At 37.8% G+C, this 21,688-nt stretch overlaps 1 protein-coding gene across 1 annotated transcript in view; it reads left to right on the top strand.

Moving 5' to 3' along the window:
- The first annotated feature begins 1,738 nt into the window (after positions 1 to 1,738).
- The window catches only part of SMARCA5 (SNF2 related chromatin remodeling ATPase 5), a 38,626-nt gene continuing 18,676 nt past the window's right edge, over positions 1,739 to 21,688 (top strand). The window contains exons 1-9 of the mRNA XM_086346554.1: positions 1,739 to 2,117; positions 5,637 to 5,711; positions 10,658 to 10,824; positions 12,808 to 12,908; positions 14,608 to 14,708; positions 15,489 to 15,668; positions 16,964 to 17,119; positions 17,218 to 17,349; positions 19,502 to 19,570. Coding sequence (XP_086202680.1) covers positions 1,941 to 2,117; positions 5,637 to 5,711; positions 10,658 to 10,824; positions 12,808 to 12,908; positions 14,608 to 14,708; positions 15,489 to 15,668; positions 16,964 to 17,119; positions 17,218 to 17,349; positions 19,502 to 19,570 — 1,158 coding nt within the window. The 5' untranslated portion in view covers positions 1,739 to 1,940. The remainder of the gene's footprint in view (positions 2,118 to 5,636; positions 5,712 to 10,657; positions 10,825 to 12,807; positions 12,909 to 14,607; positions 14,709 to 15,488; positions 15,669 to 16,963; positions 17,120 to 17,217; positions 17,350 to 19,501; positions 19,571 to 21,688) is intronic.

The following is a 21,688-nucleotide window of genomic DNA, read 5'->3' as shown; positions in this document are numbered from 1 at the left end:
CCTAGACACTAACTTTTTACTTCCACATCATCTTTTTCTGGTAAAAGTGTTTTTTAAATATTAAAAATAAATTTGCTCAATTTAGTAATACACAGATTCACTTTAGAAAAAAAAATTAAAACTAAAAAGAATTAGGAAATACACACCAACAACAACCACTTTCAATACTTCATGATTATCCTTCGAATGTTTTATTCGTTTTTCAACTTAATTTTTTTCAGTTAACACTATATAATAAACACTCTTCTACATTAATGGCTGATAAGATAAATAACAGTTCACTGTGTGGGTGTACAATAGCTTTAAAATCACACTTTCTATGTTGGACTCACTACTGCTAGCTTTTTGCGGTAACAGGTGAAGACAACAAACATCATTTGGTATTTTTGTGTTCATATATCCTTAGATGGTTCCTTATAGTCTCACAAACAGTATTTCTAATGGGCTGGGGGGCATTTTTCCAGATCTCAATTCAAAAATTATCATTTGATCAGTTAAGTTTGCAGGCTATCGATTCAAAGGAGAGCCCTTCTGTTTGAAATTCAACATAATCAACAGTTTGCTCAAATCTTAACTCTTGAAAAAGTGTGTCTCCTCTATTCAATACATACTGATAGAATACTGGCTATGGGGATACAAAGATGATTAAGAGCCTGTGCAGGGCAGATAACAATTTACAGCAGTACGATTTTCTATTGAGTAGAACATGATGTTCTTGATAATCTGCAGCAGATCCGTGCGCAAGACCCACAGGCTGTGTTGAGGACAGCGGAAGGCGTAACTACTGGTGATTATTCGAAATATTTCTTAAGGAGAAAGTAAAGTACAGCAGTCTGTACATTTTAATATTCAGTGGTTGAGAAAAAGATACAGCCCATGGCCTCTCTTATCTATCGATTACTCATGACTCTAATTTACATGGTGATGGGCAGTTTGCTTATATTTAGCATGTAAATTCAGAGAAAATATCGTTTAACTCTGTACCAAAGAGAAGTAGAAGGAATTTAGAAATGATTCATATAGCTAACGTGTAGACAAAAAAAAAATTACACTAAGGGGCTCTTTTTGCTTAGACAACAAAACATAAGAGACGTCAACTGGGATAACTAAACCATCTTCAACACATTGGCGTCACACCTATAAGCGGCGGCAGTGAAAGTGTTAAGGCCTGCACAGGCCTCTATACTGCAGTAGGCGGCGCAAAACCTGGGCAAGTTTTCTGGGAGTGCCGCGGATCCCTGCCATGCAGAGCAGACGAAGCGCCGGTGGACCGTGAGCCGTTAAGAACCCCTGGAAGACAGCGCTCGCGTCATGCCGGGAAGCCGACGCACAAACCTACGTCTCCAAGCTCTCCCTCGAGGCCCCGCCCATTCCTTACCCAAGAGCTCTCTGGGGCCTCGGAGGAGGCGTGGCCCAGGACAAGGAGGGGAGAATGCGCATGCGCACTTGGAGCCTAGTCGTGTAGCCAACTATCAATCTCGCGAGTGTTGATAGTCGGTGGCGTAGGTAGTAGACCTGAATGCTGGAGAGATAGATGATATCTACCAGAGGAAGAGGAGGCAGCTAAACCAGTTCCCAGTCTCTGTCCCTCTTTTGCTTTCCTTTCTTTTTTCCCCAACCCTCCGCCCTCCTGTGAACCAGCCCGCCTTCCCTGACCTCAGTGACCCGAGTGGCCCCGCCCACTCTCGTCGACGTGATTCCCGCCGTGGGGTAAAGCGCCGGTCGAACCCGGAGCTCCGCGGAAGAGGAGGGCGACCAGAGGGGGAGGTTGCTGGGCCTGGTTTGGGCTCGTCGCCGAGCCGCGGCGCAGGGGGCTTTCGGGTAGTCCTCTCGCTTCTCCATCTGCTCGTTGCGACGCAGCCTCCCAGGCCTAGGCCTCCTCCTCCTCCTCCCTGCCGGGCCCGGCCTCTGGCAGCAGCGGGTGACGCAGACGGAACATCATGTCGTCCGCGGCCGACCCTCCGCCACCCCCGCCTCCCGAGAGCGCGCCTTCGAAGCCCTCAGCCTTGACCGCCGGCAGCGGGAGCAACAGCAGCAACAAAGGCGGCCCCGAGGGCGTCGCAGCCCAGGGGGCTCCCTCCGTGGGCAACGCCGGCCCCACGGACTCGGAGATGGAGGTGAGGGCGGCTCGTGGCGTGGAAAGAGGGCAGGAGGGGGAGGAGGAACTGGTTCCCTCGCCTCTGTACTAGTGATGAGACGCAGAGCCAAACTTCACCCCTTCTCACTCCAACTCGGCCTCAGACCCTTTGGGTCGGAAATGATGCTCTCACCCTTGCGCTTAAGCTATCCAGGCAACCTGAAGTGGATTTCTGGCACTTCACGTTTATATTATTTGTCTCTTTGGCGAACCTTGCCAAATCCTCGAACGCTCTTATTAGACACATGTTCTTGATTACTGAGGCCGAGTGAGGATCTACCTTTTTTTTTTTTTTTTTTTAAAGCTGGACTCCCATAATTCCCTCGCTCATCTCTGAATCTCGATTTTACTTTCCGCTAAACTTGGGGGGAGGGCGAGGGAAATTTCCCTGTAGGTACGGGGGTAGACAGGCGGGGTGGGGAAGGCATTTAAAAGCAGCGCATCCGAGGAGTTGGGCCTCCTTTTCTTCATCCCGTTCTTTGCGGGGGCGGTATCTGTTCCGCAGAAACAATGGCGAGGGCTGGATGGCCGAGGGCGCAGTGGGGATAAGCGGGGCACAGCTGCTCCCTCGGAGGGAGAGGAGGCTCCTCCCAGGCACTGTTCCGTGGGGAAGGGAAGCGACCAAGGCGGCAGCAGCTGTCTTGAACCCCCATTTCATTTCGTGGGAGGAGTGATGGATGGATGGATGGATGAATTAGTGAGTGAGGGGCGGTTAGTTTGCTTACAGACCAGCGCATTTCCTCTTTGGGGGCCTTGGCCTTATTTTGAGAATTGGTACCGTTTTCTATGGCTCCCTACCTTCTGGACTGGGGCTGGCGGGTCAGGGAATGGTAACAGTACAGCGAGGGTGGAGAGATTGGGGAACTGCCAGGCGGGTCTTTTGGGTGTGCTCCAAGGTTTTGCGATGTCTGGGAACAAAGTGTTGCTTGCTCCTTCCAATTTTATTCTTGGCCTTCGATCTGTTTTGAGATATTTTATAGTCTCAGCCCAGAGATTTCTGGAATTTTTCCATCCTTGGATAGATGAAGAAAAGGTAATACTGCTCTAAAAGGGAATGTTGCTGTAGAATTAACACAGTAAGGAAATGGTAGGACAGTTTACCATAGAGCATTTGGCTCAGTAGTTTTATTTGGGTGCTGTACTAAGTCATAAGTCAGTTCAGTGGAGTCCTACAATCTACAACCAGCGGCCTTATCTAGGGTGAAGTAACGTTATTAGTTTTTGAAAGAACTTTTAGGTAAGGGTGGGTTTTGGTGGAATAGGATCTCTGGTATTCTATAGCTTTCAGCGACTTGAAATTTGTTTTCAGTTCATGTCAGTGTTGCTTGTTTTCTTTTTCTTTAGGTTTTAAATGATTGTTTTGAATTGCCAGGGTTAACTTGGATTCCCGCTTCCTTGTTTAAGGGGGTTTGAAAGTTTGACACTGAAAGCAGTTGTATTAAATACGCAGTTCTCAGGGCTTCCCAGGTGGCGCTAGTGGTAAAGAACCCGCCTGCCTGTGCAAGAGACAAAAGAGCCTCGGGTTCGATCCCTGCGTTGGGAAGATCCCCTGGAGGGGAGGCATGGCAGCCCACTCCAGTGTTCTTGCTTGAAGAATCCCATGGACAGAAGAGCCTGGCGAGCTACAAAGAGCCTGGCGGGGTGGCAAAGAGTCAGACAAGGCCGAAGCGACTGAGCACGCACTGCACTTCTCTGCAAATTGCTGTCCACTGTTGTCAGCCTCTCAAAAGAGGCTGTCATTCAAATTTTGGAGTAGCAACCAAAGTCTCAGTCTCACTAGAAGTGTTAAGGAAATATCAGAAAGCAGAATAATTTAAAGCCTAAACTAAATATTTTGCCTTTCAGTTGCTGTTTTTAAGGTAAAGTGGAATTAGAGTTTAACTATGAATATTAATGTTGTAACAAGTACTGGATGACTGTCAGTAGTATTTTTGCCAGATGGGGAAATTGAGTCTTCCCTTGTAAGTAGAATCTGTGATAGAACCCGCATCTGGCTCTGAAGCTGACCCTTCCCCGAATATCTTGCCCTGTCATATTTTTGCCAAAAATGTGTTGTTTAACGATTTCATTTATTCAAAAATGGCTTCATTATTTTTCTCCTTCTCAGGATAGTAACATCAGTGATTTTATCTTTTACCAGTTTTCTTAATGACTAGTTTTTGTTTTTTTCCTTCACATTATAGTGTGTTTTTTTTTTTTTCTTTTTAAGCTGTGTTTTTCCAAGATCATTTATTTTCTGACAAAGCCCACTTTCCTAGGAAAATTTGTTAGCTTTCCTATGTATTATTATTATTATTTTTTTTGCTTGGTATTGGTAGTCATGGGAGCAGTCACATTTTTTAATTAATATGATCTTTTTGGCAACCTGAATGGGGCCTGTCTTGGTTCATTCTCATTTCACATACCTACCTGGACTGATAGGTAGGTACACTATATACCAATAGCCATATGACCTCAAGGGTCCTAAATCCAAATCTTTTGCCTGTTTTAGTTAAGACTGTGAAAGAAGTAATGACTGCTGTTGGAAAGCACATCTTGTTTTTTTAGGATACATTCGACTTTTCATGGTATCCCAGTACCATTTTGTGAATTATTCTAGGTAGGTGGCTTTGTCACTTTTACTCTGGAGACCAGAGATTGTGATGAGCTTAAGGTTACACAAGTTCGTAAAGGTCTTAGCACTGAAGTTAGACTTGAATTTGGGTCATTTGATCTCTTATAGGACGGCGGAGCCTGGTGGGCTGCCGTCTATGGGGTCGCACAGAGTCGGACACGACTGAAGCGACTTAGCAGCAGCAGTAGTGCTGTACCAGGCCCGTCCCCTCAGCTTTTTAATCATAGGTAACTTGGTTACAGCGTGTAGCACCGCAGATCACTACATCATTAATGAAAATTGTACTTTTTACCAGCTGATGAGCGAACTTTACAGTGAGGTTGGGGGTGTTTTTTTGGATTTTGTGACTTTCTGAATGTCAGGGTGAATAAATTTGCCAAAAAAGCACATTTATTGTCAATTAAGGAATCAAACTGTGGTTAAAGTATTCACTTCAGGGTGCATGATGAATTTTTTAAATGTTTTAGAAGATGGAAATCAGGATGACTGTGTGACTTCCCAGGTATACATTTGGGTAGTACTACAGTAGATACTGCAGTTTAATTAAAAGGGAACATTTCCTTCACAATTTATATTGTTCAATTTGGCTTTATAATTTTTGATTAGAAAACAAAACAGATTTGCTTTAAGTATTTTTTGTTCTGGGATGTTGGAGATGATAATCTTGTGTTTTAATCTTGGCAGTGGCCATGCGGTTTACATATTTGGGTTAAGTGAATTGTTATTACTGTCATATTTTGCATCAAGGTTTCCTATCAGATTTAGGTATCTAGGAAGTTCAGGACAGGAGTGTATTACTTTGAATGTGTTTTGGGCTGAAATCAGTGTAATAATGGTATGTTGAGTATTCTTGAAGAACAAACCATGGTTTTTCCCTCTTACCAGGAAGTATTTGACAATGCATCTCCTGGAAAGCAAAAAGAAATCCAAGAACCAGATCCCACCTATGAAGAAAAAATGGTATGTTCTAGGTATATGAATAGAATCATAATAGTTTTTTATTAGGTGATTAAATTTACTAAAGTTGAGGCACAGATACCTAATTTAAATATGTGTAACATGGAGTATTGTAACTTTTTTTTATCTTACTCGACTTACTTGATTAAAACAAATACAGATGTATTTCATGAATTCACGTAGTATGTAAATATATGGATTATATTAATACTCCTTTTTAGATTTAGCATTGGGAGTGAGATGAGTTAAAAGACCAGAGAAGTAACCATTCAAGATGTGTTTATTCTGCATCTGTCTAGCATTGTACTCTACTGGTTATAAAGCAAGTAATACATGTATAATTTATAACATATACAATATATAATGAATTTCCCATGTGGTTCAGTGGGTAAAGAATCTACCTGCAATGCAGGAGACACAGATTCGATCACTGGTTAGGGAACATCCCCTGGAGGAGAGCATGGCAACCCACTCCAGTGATCTTGCCTGGAAAATTTCATGGACAGAGGAGCCAACAGTCCATAGGATTGCAGTCTGACATGCCTGAAGCAACGGAGCACGTGCTCATGCACATATGCATACAATATATAATACAAAAATATGTAGTATATATAGTAATGATATTTCTTGCCTACAGCTTTTTTATTATATGGATGAGAGCTTTACAAAAGATAATATGAATATTATACTTGTAAAAGATCCAGCTCACATTTCACATCCTCTTGGGAATCTTTATCTTAACATGAGTTAACCAGTACCTACAAAGAGCTTTGAATTTAAGTTTAGATTAAATAATAATGACTAACAGTGAATAAATAGTATGTACTGGGCCCTGTTGTATATGCTTTATGTAGATTAAACTTAATTTTTTTAAATCTTAGTTAACATGTATAAGAATATCATCATTACACAATAAGTATCCTCCTGAAGAGTGGAAACGGTGTCTTAGTCTTTCTGTCTTCAGCATCCAGAATAGTATCTGGCACATAGAATACTGATTTTAACAAGTATTACTTCCCCTTGTTCTTTGACTTTCTCATCAATATCAGCAAATATTTTTGAAATTTCTAAAAATGGCTTCAAAGTCCTAAAAGTTGCATATATGTATCTGTATACACATACATAGCGTGCATAATGCATATGGTAATATGTAAAGTATAAATGATGTATTACTGTATATGATTTCTGTTCCATTTTGTATGTATGCATTTTGTGTGTATGTGTAACTGTCCTGTCACCTTTCTTTGCTGTCAGTCTTATTTGAAGAAAAGATGGTTTTCCATTTTTACTTTTCCCAGTCATTCCTCTAAACCCGCACAGCTTAGATTCTGTCATTAACACTATATTAGTGATTCTCTACTTGATCTTAGCCAAAAGACTGAGAAGTGATGTACTAGTAATTTTAATGGCCAATTCTTTGGCCTAGTTTTAGTTCATTCTCCTTATTCATACTTGTATTTGACACCATTGGCCACTCCACAAATTTTTTTCTTGCCTTGAGAAACCTTTTTTCTTTGATGATACCTTATTTACTTGATTATTCATTTGTCCTTCATTGCATTTTGAACATTTGTTCTTGGAAAGTTTTAGCCTTGTCACTGGTTTTCATCTGCCACTTTTAAATGAGTACTTCTGAATATTTATCTCTAGCTCAGATGCCTCCAATCATTGTATTTTCATTTGCTTGTTGAACGTTTAAATCCCTTTGGTAGGTCTTATTTAGGAATATCCGAAGTTGAATTCATTATCTCTTTCCCACACAGTTACTTAGTGTTCTCTCAATGAATGAAAGTTTTTCTTAATAAATACCCAAGCTGTTTATAACAGCATGTCGTAATTTTAATAGTCTTGGCAGATTTAACTTCATAAATATTTCTTTTATCTTTTCCCCATCACCCTGGTTCATTATTCTTCTGTTGCATGAATTATTTCATTGGCATCTTCATTTGGCTCGTTTCTCATGATCTAGCTTCTTCCAGATCTGTGTTTTTGTGAAGTCTGTGACACTGATCTGATTATATAATGGAGGTTTTCAGTGGTTCTTTGCAATGCTTCTCATCTCCACAGCTCCCTTTATTGCAATTTTTTTCTCAACTTCCTACAAATTTTTCAGTCTCCTACTTTAATTTCCTTTTTCAAAACCATGACCTTGACGAGCAATTTTCTTCTGAGCAGACTCCTTATCATCTGCTAGATCCTATTCATAGATAAGTCTTGATAGTCACTTTTCATTCTTGAACCCAAGCTGCCAAGTACTGCTTGAGAAAACTAAAGTAATTACACTGATTGGTACTGGAATAAATTTATGGTTTTCACTTTCTTTGGCTTTCACTGTTATTTCTAACAATCCTATTTAGCCATTCTAAGACTTTGCCGCTCTGATTAAGTTTCTACTTTTCTGTCACTTTCTCACTTTCAGTCTTCCTCCATAAAGAATTGCAGGCCCATCATCAATTTATTTCCAAACATGTATGGCTTCTACTATCCTGGTCATTTTCTTAGAGAAAAATGCTTTTTCCAAGGCTATTGATTTTAACCTTTGCTTTAATTTTACGATACATTTTTTTGGGGGGGGTTCTTGATCTTATTGTTTCTGCTCTTTAGAAAGTAGTTTTTCTCCTTATACCTCTTATTTTAATTGAAGTATAGTTGATTTATAATGTGTCTATCTCTGCTATACAGAAGAGTGATTCAGTTTAACATATATATACAGTCTTTTAGATATTCTTTTCTGTTATGGTTTATTTGAGGGAAGTTGGATACAGTTCCCTGTGTTACACAGTAGGACCTTTGATGTTTATCCACTCTAAATGTAATACGTGCAACTATCAACTCCAAATTCTCAGTGCATCCCTCTCCTCCCCTCCTCTGCCTTGGCAACCACAAGTCAGATCTCTGTCTGTTTTGTAGATAGGTTCATTTTCTTTACACCTTTCGTCATTTTTATCTTAACCTTTTCATTTTTCAAGCAATGAGGTCTTTGCCTGTTAATCCCCTTAAACCTTTGCTACAGTTCCACTGAAAGCTTACTCTGTAAATGTTCTAAACTCCTTGTTTTTTTTGCAACAGTTTGTAACTCCACACTACTTGAATCAGTGAGAGAATTTTGGAAATTATGAAATCTTTTGTAGAGATCTGGTGAAGTTTATGCTTTGTTCTTTAAGATAGTAGTCTCAGACTTGACCTTGTAGAAGATAACAAAGATTCTGGATATTTCTGATCTAATGGATCATGAACCACAGTTTGAAAAAATACCATCTTAAGACATCTAGAACCGTTAAAGGATCTTGAGCAGTAGAGAGGTGTGATAAGGTCTAAGAATTGGGAGGACTACTCCCTTCTCTGTGAAACATCATTTCTGTTGCCATTTTCCTAATCATCCTGCTTAAAATTTAAAATCTGGTGCTATTCACACTTCCATGTGTTCTTACTGTGTGTTTTTACTTCTGAGTTTTTGTTTTCTGACAGTCTTCATAATTTACTTGTTATGTTTTATTTTCAATATTGTACTATAATGAAAACTTCATAGAGAAACAAAATACTTTTCTGGTCTGCACACAAAAGTATTTTTTGAATTGAAAAGACATTTAAGAAGAAAACGTTGATTTGAAAATGTTTTTAAAGAAGAGAATATATATTCAGTGATTTGAGTACTGTAGAGTAACTTTTGGTTTAAAATATCTTACACTCTCACCTATCTGAATTTATTTCCGGAGCTTATTTATCTTGATCCAAACATAATTACAATAATAGAATAGTCTTTTTTAAATAGCATGATCTTCTCATTGCATGTTTTTGGTTTTTCTTTTACTATATATGTATTTGAAAATGAAATTGTGCAAAATACGTATATATGGATCTCAGGTTAGTACTTTAAAACAGAAACTGAAGCTTGTCATTGGTAGGACATTCCTAAGGAGAAACGTATTGACAGCCTGTTGTTAGTGGTGTGGATTGGGCTACGTGTGTGGTCCAGTGTGAAGGCACTGTCACCGTGTGCCTTCAGTATCAAATTGGGCTTCGGTTTTACATGTGTGTGATGTTTAAAAATTATGTTTTCATTTAAAAAGCACATTAGACTACCTCTGGTGTTTGCTAGGTAAAATGTTTTATTGTAAAGTTGACATTTTACACATAGGTAGAGATACTGAGTAACTGGCTTCTCTGTTTATTGAACTCTTGTCTTCTTGTTTCTCCTTATTTAAAATCAAATTATTGATGTGTCTGTAAAAAGTCTGTTGTCTAAAGGCTCTAGATTTCCATTGTTTATTTTTAAAAGAACTTGATTTCAAGGTTTTAAGTTTTTTTGGTCTTCCATTCTTTTTGTGTGATAATAGGAAACACTCAAAGCCGCAGATGTTAGATATAAAAATAAGAAAAGATACTAAGAACTACACAGGATTAATGAATATTTCATGAACTTAATAGAGGTTTTTCAAGCCTGATAGCTTTTTAAAATTTGGCACAACATTTTTCCCTCTTCTGAATAAATACACCTGTATTGCAGTGTCTTTATCTTTTTATTTGATATTTTTTCTTCAGCTACATTCAAGTATCACTGACACACAGTAGTTGTATGTTTTTCATTCGGTGAGTTCTGGCAAATAGCTGAGGCCATGTAAACACCGTACAGTCACAATGTAGAACAGTTCTATCATCCCCCAAGCGCTTGCTCCTGCTCTCATCCCTTTGACACTTCAGATCTCCTCTCTGAGAAACCACTACTTAGAATTTCACATAGAAAGTCGCTGTTTGGAGTTCGGATCGTATAGCGTGTAGTCTCACGCTTGCTTGCTTTCACATAGTATCCTACTTTTGAATCTCATCTATGTTGCATGTAGCAGTAGTTCCTTTTTATTGCTGAGATTGTTGTGTGGAGACATGTTGAAACTTTGATTTCTGAATTTGTATTGATATTCTGATAAAATGTGTTTTCACATTTCTTCCAGCAAACTGACCGGGCAAATAGATTTGAATATTTATTAAAGCAGACAGAACTGTTTGCACATTTCATTCAGCCTGCTGCTCAGAAGACTCCAACCTCACCTTTGAAGATGAAACCAGGGCGCCCACGAATAAAAAAGGATGAGAAACAGAACTTGCTCTCAGTTGGCGAGTGAGTAATAGTTGATGCTTAACAGTTGAGCCAGACTTATTTTAGATAGTCTTAATTAGAAGCACAGAATCATTTTATTAAAAAAATAGTTAACAGTGCTCTTATTTATTTGGCCCAGTTGGCTTGGCAGGATATAGCCATACATGTATAAAATAAAAATAGGCATAATGCTTTATTTTTATATGGATTGAGTAGGGAATTCAGATGTTACCTTCTCCTTGGAGTGGAAACAAATGCAAAGGTTAAGTGGCCTACTTAACATCATCTAGAAGGAATTAGAATAATCTGACTTTGAACTTAGATCTGACTTGGGGCATTCTCTAGTCTCCTAAACCACTCAGGTGGATTGAGAGTACTGCTGTTATCTGAAGTCTGTGCTTGTTTATAGATCGTATGGTGATTTGTATCATGATAGTCTACTTAAAATTTTTGTTAAATGCTTAGTTTCTTTATATAAAAGGAAATATCAAGTTGTACGATGCCATTGTTAGGTGGTGGTGCAAAATTTGTAAAGTAATTCTTACATGTTGAATTTATAGATTTTTTCTTAGAATTTGTGCTGGTTGGATAACTTAAGATGTTTGGTGGTGGTTTAGTTGCTAAGTTGTGTCCGACTCTTGCGACCCCATGGACTGTAGCCTGCCAGGCTCCTCTCTGTCAATGGGACTTTCCAGGCAAGAATACTGGAGTGGGTTGCCATTTCCTTCTCCAGGGGATCTTCCTGACCTAGGAATCGAACCTGGGTCTCCTGCATTGTAGGCATATTCTTTACCAACTGAGCTATGAGGGAAGCCCTAACAAGATGTTTGATTAGTAATAACAAATTTAGGGCAATCTCATTGCTTTAAAGTAACCATTAATTAAAGTAACAAAGCATATGCCAACTTTTATCTTTAGTTTAACAACCATAATAATCAGTCATCTTGATAGTATATTATGAAGGAGATTTTATTTAAAAAAAAAGGCAAAGTTAAGTTTCTCTCAGTTTATGGAGAGTAACTTGGGGTTGAGGGGTAGATCTTTGAATTAAGTTTTCATAAGATTGGAATGCAGAGAAACACAAGAAGTAAACACATATGACAAGCAATTAGGGACTTCCCAGGTGGTCCAGTGGCTAGGACTCCACACCCCAGATGCAGAGGGCCTGGGGTCCACTCCTGGTCAGGAGACTAGATCCTACATGCCGCAACCGAGAGCTTGCATGCCACAGCCAACAGCCAGATAAATATGAAAAAAAAAAAAAAGCTACTAAAAAAAAAAAATCCTTGGATTTTTATTGCCTTTGCTTGCATTTCTGAGGCATGTTTCTCTATCTGGGAAGGCTGATTATCTTTCCCACAAAGCATGTAGTCTTAATAGAAATCAAGCAATAATTTAGATTTAGAGATCACAAGAGTGGAATATAATCTACTATTTTCTAATTTAAATCAAAGTATTTGTTGAAAGTATACAGGTATAAGTGGAAACTTGAAAACTGGGGAGTAAGTAGTTTTACTAACCTGAGTCCTTTAGAGATTAAGAAATCTGGCAATATTATAGCTACAAAAAATTAGTTTTTAAGAGACTGTGTCTGACTCTGTTGGGATGTAAAATCTGGGCATGTGTATTTAAAAAGCTTCGAGTAATTCTAGTTAAAGAGTCATTGCCTTAAACCCTAAGTCTCTGTTCTGCAAATTCTGCAGCTTTTGGTGAAAGTTGTAGTTTTTAAAATGTGATTTCTGGGGGAACTATTTTTGGGGTGGGAGCAAAATACTTAACATTAAAATATAAACTATGAGGTTTTTCTTACTGCATATTTCATTGAAATTAGATGATCACGTTTATGTTTATCAGGTTCTGGTTAACCTAAGGTATTACTCTATAGTCTTAATTTACATGCCTTTTAAGATACTGTGAAATATTGGTCAGCCTCTTGACTACTATATTGAAAGCTGGTAATTAAAGCCAAGACTCAGATCGCTTGATTTTATTTTAAACTTGCAGCTATCGACACCGAAGAACAGAGCAAGAAGAAGATGAAGAATTATTAACAGAAAGCTCCAAAGCAACCAATGTTTGCACTCGGTTTGAAGACTCTCCATCGTGTATGTTATATATATTTAATTACTTCTTTAAAACATCCCCTTGTAGCCTTTGGTTAATGTTGGGGTTTTTCTTGGCTATAATTTATAAAGGGAATTTTAAGTAATCTTTGAAATTTATTGATTGTGAAATGAACTTCAGATACTTTTTTGGCTAGAAGTCATAGTATATCATTACGATAGTGATGCTGTATTTCAAAAGGGCATAAATCACCATTGTGCTTGATGTTTCCTGAATGTATATGTAAAAATGGGGATGGAATTTGCCATATATTTGCCCTAGAGAAGAAAGATGTGTAGGAAAAGGTACTTATTAAAGACTTTTTTTTACTCATCTCCTGATTTTGTCTTTAAGTTTATAAATGGTTTTCCAAAAGAAAACATAGTTAACCAGGTTTAAGTTTTACTTATATATAATCTTGGGTTTCCCAAGTGGCATTAGTGGTAAAGAGGCCACTTGCCAGTGCAAGAGACTGACACATAGGTTCGATCCCTGGGTCAGGAGATCCCCTGGAGGAGGGCATGGCAGCCACTCTGGTATTCTTGCTTGGAGGAGAGTCCCATGGACAGAGGAGCGTGGCAGGCTACAGTCCATGAAGTTGCAAAGAGTCGGATACGACTGAAGCGACATAGCATGCATGTATAATCTTGGTTGTCTGGTGGCACAGTTTTCTTTACTGAAGCCCAGTAATTTTTTTTTTTCCTGACCTTTCTCTTTCTCACTTGATGACAAGTTTGTGTGATCATAGTGGTTGTGAGCAAAAGAAAAATTTATAGTAGTATAGGATTTATAATTTGGATTGGAAGTTATAATTAACTGTCATCTGGAACTCTTAGCAGACTAAACTTCAGGGAGGATAGGATCTGATTAGAAATGCATCAGTCTGGTTAAAGTGTGTATCTCCAGATTTTTTTTTTTTTTCTTTTGGCTACAGAGTACCCAGTTTTCTTACTATGAAGCTAGAGGCCAGAGCCAGATTTGTGGCCCAGAGAGAAAGGAAATTTGAAGTATTTGAGTTGTCTTTTTCTCACATTCTTACAGTGTATCCAGTTTTCCTAGTGTTAATTAACATTTCATCTCAGAGCAGTGTTTTTCAAAAGGGATGGAATATAGAATATACATATATTTTTTTAAAAAGTTGGGTTATTTGTGATCCATATACTTAGTAATTATTCTGGAATGGGAAATGTAAACCCTGAACGATATTGTTCCTCTTTGTAGGACCTCTTGGAAAAGCAAAGTAAGGAAGGGTAAAGGAAAAATAATCTTTTATTAATTTTTTTAAATTTCCCCTTTGTTAAGAGAAAAACAGTCTCCAGCAAACCTCTGTTTTGGTCATCAGGGAAGGTGAAAACACTTGGTTAGAAACACTTGCGCTGACATTGAGAAAGGAAATAGGCCAGAGAGTCTCTAGGACCAATATATGGTAACATAAGGACTGAGTGGCTGGGGCGCTCTGATGCCTTCCATCGTGTTTCTTATCTTCTATATCCATCTGCTCCTTCTCTGCTCCACAGCACAGCAGCTACCTTTCCTGACTTGGAACTTGCCAAAGTCCCATTCTTAAAACCTAGTGAAGAAGGCACAGTCAAAATAAACGTGTAGGCCCAAGTTAAACCTCTGAGTGTCAAATGAAGGAGGGGCTACCCACCTGTATTTCTTGTCTTTAAAATGTGCATGTCATTTTCCTTTTGTTCTTAGATGTAAAATGGGGTAAACTGAGAGATTATCAAGTCCGAGGATTAAATTGGCTCATTTCTTTGTATGAGAACGGCATCAATGGTATCCTTGCAGATGAAATGGTATGTGTTTGGTAGCTTTTGTAGAAGGCCATGTTTCATAATTTAAACCTTGTACACTATTTAGATTTGTAAAAGTTAAGACTTGTAAGATATAGTTTATTGATTATACTATAGACTGTTAGCAAACTAATCCTGTGTCACACTAATAATTAGCTCACTTTAGTTGCCTAAGTGGGATCTATATATATACTTCAATTGTGAGGAATTATTATCTATGAAAGTGTAATAAATTTAAAAATAATATGTTTTGAGAAGCGTGCCTTTGGTTGACTTTTGTAATATAATGATTTGGCCATCTCCCCTTGCTCCCTACCCCCCACTTCTGTGAGACACAGGGGGGATTAGTTGAACGTCATCAATAAATATTTTCTCTGTGATGGCACCTTGTACAGTTGTATCTTGTAAAACATTGTATCTTGTTTACTGTTTACTAGTTCTATAGTGAATGTTTTAAGTTTCTCTATAGCTAGCTACAGTGCTAAGACAATTGCTTGGAGAAAGTAATGGAGTGAGAAGAAATGGGTCTCAGTTCTAGCTCTGCCGGGTGGCCCTGGGAAAGCGTGCATCTGAGCTTTGTGGGGGGTAATGGTACGTCCCTCACGGACTGGTGAAGGTTAAATACCATAGCACTTGTCCGCTGGACACAGGGCAAGATTGTGCTATTTGTTAGGAGTACATACAGCTTTTCTTTTAAATGTTTCTGTACCAATCAGGAAATAATAAATACAAGAGTCTGTTTCGTTCCATGTTTCCTAGCTTTGTGGTTATTTTCTCTTTCAGGGCCTGGGAAAGACACTTCAAACAATTTCTCTTCTTGGGTACATGAAACACTATAGAAACATTCCTGGTCCTCATATGGTTTTGGTGCCTAAGTCTACGTTACACAACTGGATGAGTGAATTCAAGAGATGGGTACCGACACTCAGATCTGTTTGCTTAATAGGGGATAAAGAACAAAGGGTAAGTTTCTCAGATTTCATTAACAATTTTGATATTAAAAGAATTTGAATTTAGGTTTGGGGAAAGGGGATAACTGGAGGAGGGATAAAAGAAGAGAAAGGGTCCCAATAATAAGCCTGGTCTTCATAAATATTAGTAATTTGTAAGTGGAATATTATCTTGATGGCTAAGATTCATCCTGGGGAAAAAGGAATTGTAGACTGTAGAAAGCTATAAGAATATAGTTTGTTTCTCCTGCTTTTTGGGGGTGGTTATAAAATTGAAGGTTTTATTCCCATTCTAGAGCAATTTCTTCATAATAATGTAAGTAGTAAAAATGTAAATAGTAACTTGACACGTTGGTATCATATCTATCAAAATAAGTTAAAATATTGATCAGCTGACACATCCTTTTTGGGAGAGGAAATGGAAATAATGAGGGCTTCCCTAGTGGCACAGTGGTAAAATCTGCCTGTCTATGCAGGAGACATGGGTTGATCCTTGAGTCAGGAAGATCCCCTGGAGAAGGAAATGGCAACCCACTCCATATTGTTGCCTTGGAGATCCTGTGGACAGAGGAGCCTTGTGGGTTACAGTCCATGGAGTCACAAAATTAGGCAACTTAGCGACTAAAATAGCACCACCAACAATGGAAATAGTTGACACTATTAAGAATATAAAATTTGGATTAAAAAATGGACTTATACTGTATTGAAGGACTATGTATTAAATTTTGTTTTCCCTTCATTCAGCTATCAGTGATGACTCTAGATTTCTTTTCTCCCTTTTTAGCTATTTTGGGTATTTTAAGTTACAGAATCCTTACTGTGCTTTGAAACCCAGAGGTTTAACCAGTCTTTGCCTTTGTTTCCTCACCTGTAAAATGAGGAAATTCATAGCAATGTCTTAATAGATCTATAAACTTAAAGTAAATGAAAATGCTTACTGCAAACTAATCTTTAGTCCTTAGTCCTTATGTATCTTTATGTCAGAAAACTCTTTATCCTTTCCTAAACCTGTGTCCAAAAAACTTCAACACTTAGTGGAATTGTGGAAATAAGACATTTTAAGAATTAGTCTTATTGACTTCTGCACCAAAGAATTTTGTCAGTTACTTATTACATGGCTGTGACATAGGATTAATGAAGTTACTTTGAGCTAGTTCTAGCTGCTTGTGTACTATAGGTAACTCTTAATTCTTTTTTACTATTCCACCACCCCTGCCCCCCGCCCCTGGCCCATGCTCTTGTTAACAGTAAATTTAATGTATAGTTTATTTTTGCATGATGGAATTTTTTTTTTCTTTTGTTAAACAGGCTGCTTTTGTCAGAGATGTTTTGTTACCAGGAGAATGGGATGTATGTGTAACTTCTTATGAAATGCTTATTAAAGAGAAGTCTGTTTTTAAAAAATTTAACTGGAGGTACTTAGTTATTGATGAAGCTCACAGGATCAAAAATGAAAAATCCAAGGTAATTTGATATTTAGATTTGAAAATCATTTGTGCCTTCATTTAGAATTTGATCAATATGCAGACTATTCATTCTAATGATGAATTTGGTTCTTGCAGTTGTCAGAAATAGTGAGGGAATTCAAGACTACAAATCGACTATTATTAACTGGAACACCTCTTCAAAACAACTTGCATGAACTTTGGTCACTTCTTAATTTTTTGTTACCAGATGTCTTTAATTCAGCTGATGTAAGTGTTTCTTATTATTTTTTGGTTGGAGTAGTTTTTTGATACTTAATATTTTTGAAATAGAACTGGCCTGCTTCAAGAAACATACAAACTTATATAGAAAGAGATCAGAATTTTGGTTACCAGAGGTGGGAACCAGGGGAGAAGCAGAATTGGATGAAGGCAGTTAAGAGGTGCAAAGTTTATTGTACTTATTTATCTTCCACTTATAAGATCATTAAGTACTTGAGATGTACAGCATGATAAATGTAACACTGCTACATGTTATATATGAACATTGTTAAGAGTAAATAATGACTAAAAGTAAGTAACAATAAATCCAATATACATAATATTTTTTCTGTTTATCAAAAATTGTATATCTGTATTAAATGATGGATGTTCTCTAAACATTGTCATTGCACTGTACACTTTAAACCTCATCCAGAGCTGTCAGTTTATCTCAGTAAAACCAGAAGAATTAAATAATTTGGCCTACCTTTTCGTACTGCTTGAGATAATCATTACTTTTTCACACTTTTAGGTAGTTAGCCTCCTGTAACCTACCAAGTTTTGTTTGCATCCTGAGAGTTTACTTTTGTGCCTTTGATTTCAGTCTCATTTTTGAAGTCATGGCTTGTTCTTTCTGGAATGTCATAAATTCGCAATCTTATTGGGTGGTCATGTTGGCCTGACACTGCTCTAGGTGGACTGCTTTAGTTCTTAAGGCGGTGCTCAGGCTCTTCCCCAAGTGAATTTGGGTACTTCCTGTTGCCTGAGTTTTAAGTCCCTAGGATGGCCTCTTCTCAGAATGGCCTTCAAATTTGGTGAAGTCTGTCTAGCCATATTTTCTTATGGTCTAAGAAGCATAGAGACTAATCCTTAGCTTTGATAGGTTATTTGTGATGATAGAAATGGTTAGTTAATTAATTGAACTCTTGGTTGTACTTAAAGTGTAAATTATGTTGACAGTCTATGCAATTAGTAATTTTGGTTTTCTGTCAGGTTCGACTTCATTTTTGAACCTTTGCTCCCATTTCTGGAGTGTGTGTGTGTGTGTGTGTGTGTGTGGCTTTGAAGAGCTTATTCAAATAAGTTCCAAAAAGGTGTTAATTTTGATTGGGTGTGTTATGTAAGGATCATTTTAAGAGTAGATTTTATTATTTTTACGTTTTAAAATTTTTTTGAGAAGATTGTATTCTTGAAAGGCAATTTAATCAGTGTCAGCCAGCTACTTTAATTCTGCTTTTACTTACTTTGATTTTTGTTTTTGAGATAATTTTTCTTACCACATTGACGTGTTTATTTGTTTAATAATCTCTGTTAAAACTTTTAGTTGACACAATTCTAAGATTATGTTTACTAATAAAGCAAATACAGTTAATGCTTGAACAATAGAAGTGGGTGGGTCCACATGCACAAAAATGTTTTTTCAGTAGTAAATACTAAGTTCTGCGTGATATGCAGTGGTTAAGCCGACTATAAGTTACGTGTGGATTTTCAGTTGCATGGAGTGTTGGTGCTCCTAACCTCTGTGTTGTTCAAGGGCCAGCTGTATATAATAAACTTGCTCAAGAGGTAAAGCTAGGGAAACTGTCCTTTTCAAATCCTACCCAAACACTAAAGAAATGTCTGTATTCTCAATTTTACTTTTAGAAAGTTTAACAAAAATTGGCATTGCTCTAGAAACCTTGTGTTTGAGGTATGAGTGATCTTAGCAAACTGTAAAGTGGTTTTAACTTTTAAGATTTTTCTGAAACAAGCATATTTTTTTTTTTCAGAAATATTGATTTTCATATCTACAAAACTGTCTCCAATTATTTTCTTTTCACTTTGAAACTTGTCATCTTGATGTTTAAGAAATACATGATTCTAAAATGAATTGCTAACAATAACACACATTAAAAAAAAGGAACTAAATGATTTTTGCAGTTCACAATTCAAATATTAAATTAATTTAGAAGTTGTTATATGCTATATAACCTAGCATGATAAGGTATTTGCAGTTACTATTATGGCTGTAAATTTGAGCGAACTGGGAGGGAGTGAAGGCTGGGAGGCCTGGCGTGCTGCCGTCCATGGGATGGCAAAGAGTTGGACACGCCTTAGCAACTGAACACACATAAAGTTACTATCACTCTAATCTTAATGTATTTTTTGTTTGTTAATCTAGGACTTTGATTCCTGGTTTGATACAAATAATTGCCTTGGGGATCAAAAGTTAGTTGAGAGACTTCATATGGTAAGTATTTTGGAGTAGTGTTAAAAAAGCATGTTTCTAATGGGAAAAATGATACAGATTAGTATATTGCTTTTCTGTTAACAAAAAGCACAGTGGCTTTAGAGTCAAATCTGTTTGAATCTGCCCACTTTAGTACTTACGATGGGAAGAGGGGGTAATGTATGGCAGTTTAAGTCTTAGAGCCTAGGGTGAAATTCTAACTGTGAATTAATTAACATACAGTGGGTTAACGTACAGTGAAGTAGCATAAGAACTTAATATGAACAAGTTCTGGAAGCTTTAGTTGTATTTTCCTGCCATAGGAGAATCTAACAGATTTGCTTCCGAAAGGCTAAAGGTCCATCTGTTGTTCTTAAATCAATTGATTGTGTACAAGCAACACTGCTAATAGTGCAGTGTGAACAGAGTTGATGTTTTTGCTGTAAAATACAGCCTTGTTCCTTCCTGTGAAGATTCACAAGTGAAAGTTGGTAGGAAGATAGAAATTTCTCTAACAGACCCCAGGTTATAATACCCGGACCAGCAGGATAAAGCATGTGAGCATTACATACAAGGCCTTTCATGACCTAACTCAGGGTTTCTCAACTGGTGTTGACATTTTGGTGCAGTTTTTGGAGGATGGGGAAGGTGATTTTCTTGTTCAGTAGCGGCATCCTGGACACTTCTGCTCACTCTGTGCCAGTAGTATGCCCTCATTTGTGACAGTGAGAAATGTTTCAAGGCCCTAGAAACATGTCCTGTGGGACAAAATCGCTCCTCCTCCACAGAGGTAATGTTTCTGTTAATAATGTTCTCCAACTTCTGTTTCACTTCTTAATCGAGCTTTACTTTGTTAAAATTGCTGACCCCACTGTCAGTGTTCTGTAACCACTGTCCTAATTTCAGTGTCTTTGCTTATCTTTTCTTCCACATCTAGTATTCTCTTTCTTGCCTTTACGAATAATACTTCAGCCAAGACTTGGTGGTGATGTCACCTTCTCCATGAGTACCCAGGCCGAGGCCAGCCTAGAGGCTCCTCTGTAGCCTGTCTTTAATAATCCAGTATTCTAACATTATGGGACTTTGCACAGGCTACTGAAATGACTCCTTTACAAATGCTTTCCCTCTGGATTGTAAACACAAAGGCAGGATGTGTCTTACGTTTGCTTTTGTATCCCTAGCATAATGCCTGGCTCAAAGTGCATATTTGATTAAGGGGAAAAAATTAAAAACTTTTGAGTGTTCAAATATTTGTATATAAATTAATTTTAAGGTTCTCTAAAGTTCTGTGTACTGAAATTTTATTTTGTACATATTTGAAGATAATGGTCTCCTAGACACCTTTGTTTCAGTTTAGATGGCATTTAAGCATGTAAGCACTCAATTTAGATGTATTTGTTCAGAGGGTTGTGGGGTGAATGTGTAGGCTTTGCTTAATAAATAGATAGGTACATGTAGGTAAAGCATACCAAAGCACAACAGAATCCCGGTTTTGGCATTTGTTTATTTTATTTACATAGCAGCATGAAGATGCTTGTCAAATCAGGGGGTACAGGTCTGGTAGCTGCCTCTCCACGCTGTCCTGAGATTCCCACTGTAGCTTCTGTGTCTTGTAATGAAAGAGTGTATTCACAATCACATGGTGTACTTGGGCATGAGAGAATTCTTTAAATGAGTTTTCTTTAGTTGCAAGAAATCCCACACCAAAGCCTAACTTGTGCATATTTTTAATAACCGCAGAATTTATGAGTTGGTTGAGTGAGTTCTCTGCTGATTTTACCTGGATTTACCCAGCTGCATGTACATGGACAGTTCTGGAAGAGGGCCAGGGGGGCCGAAGGTCCTCACTCACATGTCTGGCAGTTGGTGCCAGCTTTTGGTTGGGCTCCACTAGCTTCCTTATGTGATGATATTCGAGAAGTGTTGCTTATTGTTTTTCTCATCAATTTTTGTTGTTTGATCACATTTTTATAAGCTAGTGGTAAATAGAAAGGAAGATAAAAATAAAAGGATATCTTTTGCTTTATACCTGTCTTACAATTATTTTATGAAAATTAATTACCTATATACAACAGGGGTATGTCTCACAAATATAATATTGTATAAAAGAAACCAGATATAAATTGGGCATATACTATG

This window comes from Bos grunniens, chromosome 17 (assembly GCF_055505025.1).
Source record: "Bos grunniens cultivar Pamir isolate PY7600 chromosome 17, Bosgru_T2T1.0, whole genome shotgun sequence".
Lineage (NCBI taxonomy): Eukaryota > Metazoa > Chordata > Mammalia > Artiodactyla > Bovidae > Bos > Bos grunniens.
The sequence above is the reverse complement of the archived record's forward strand: the minus strand, read 5'-3'. Positions and strand labels throughout refer to the sequence as shown.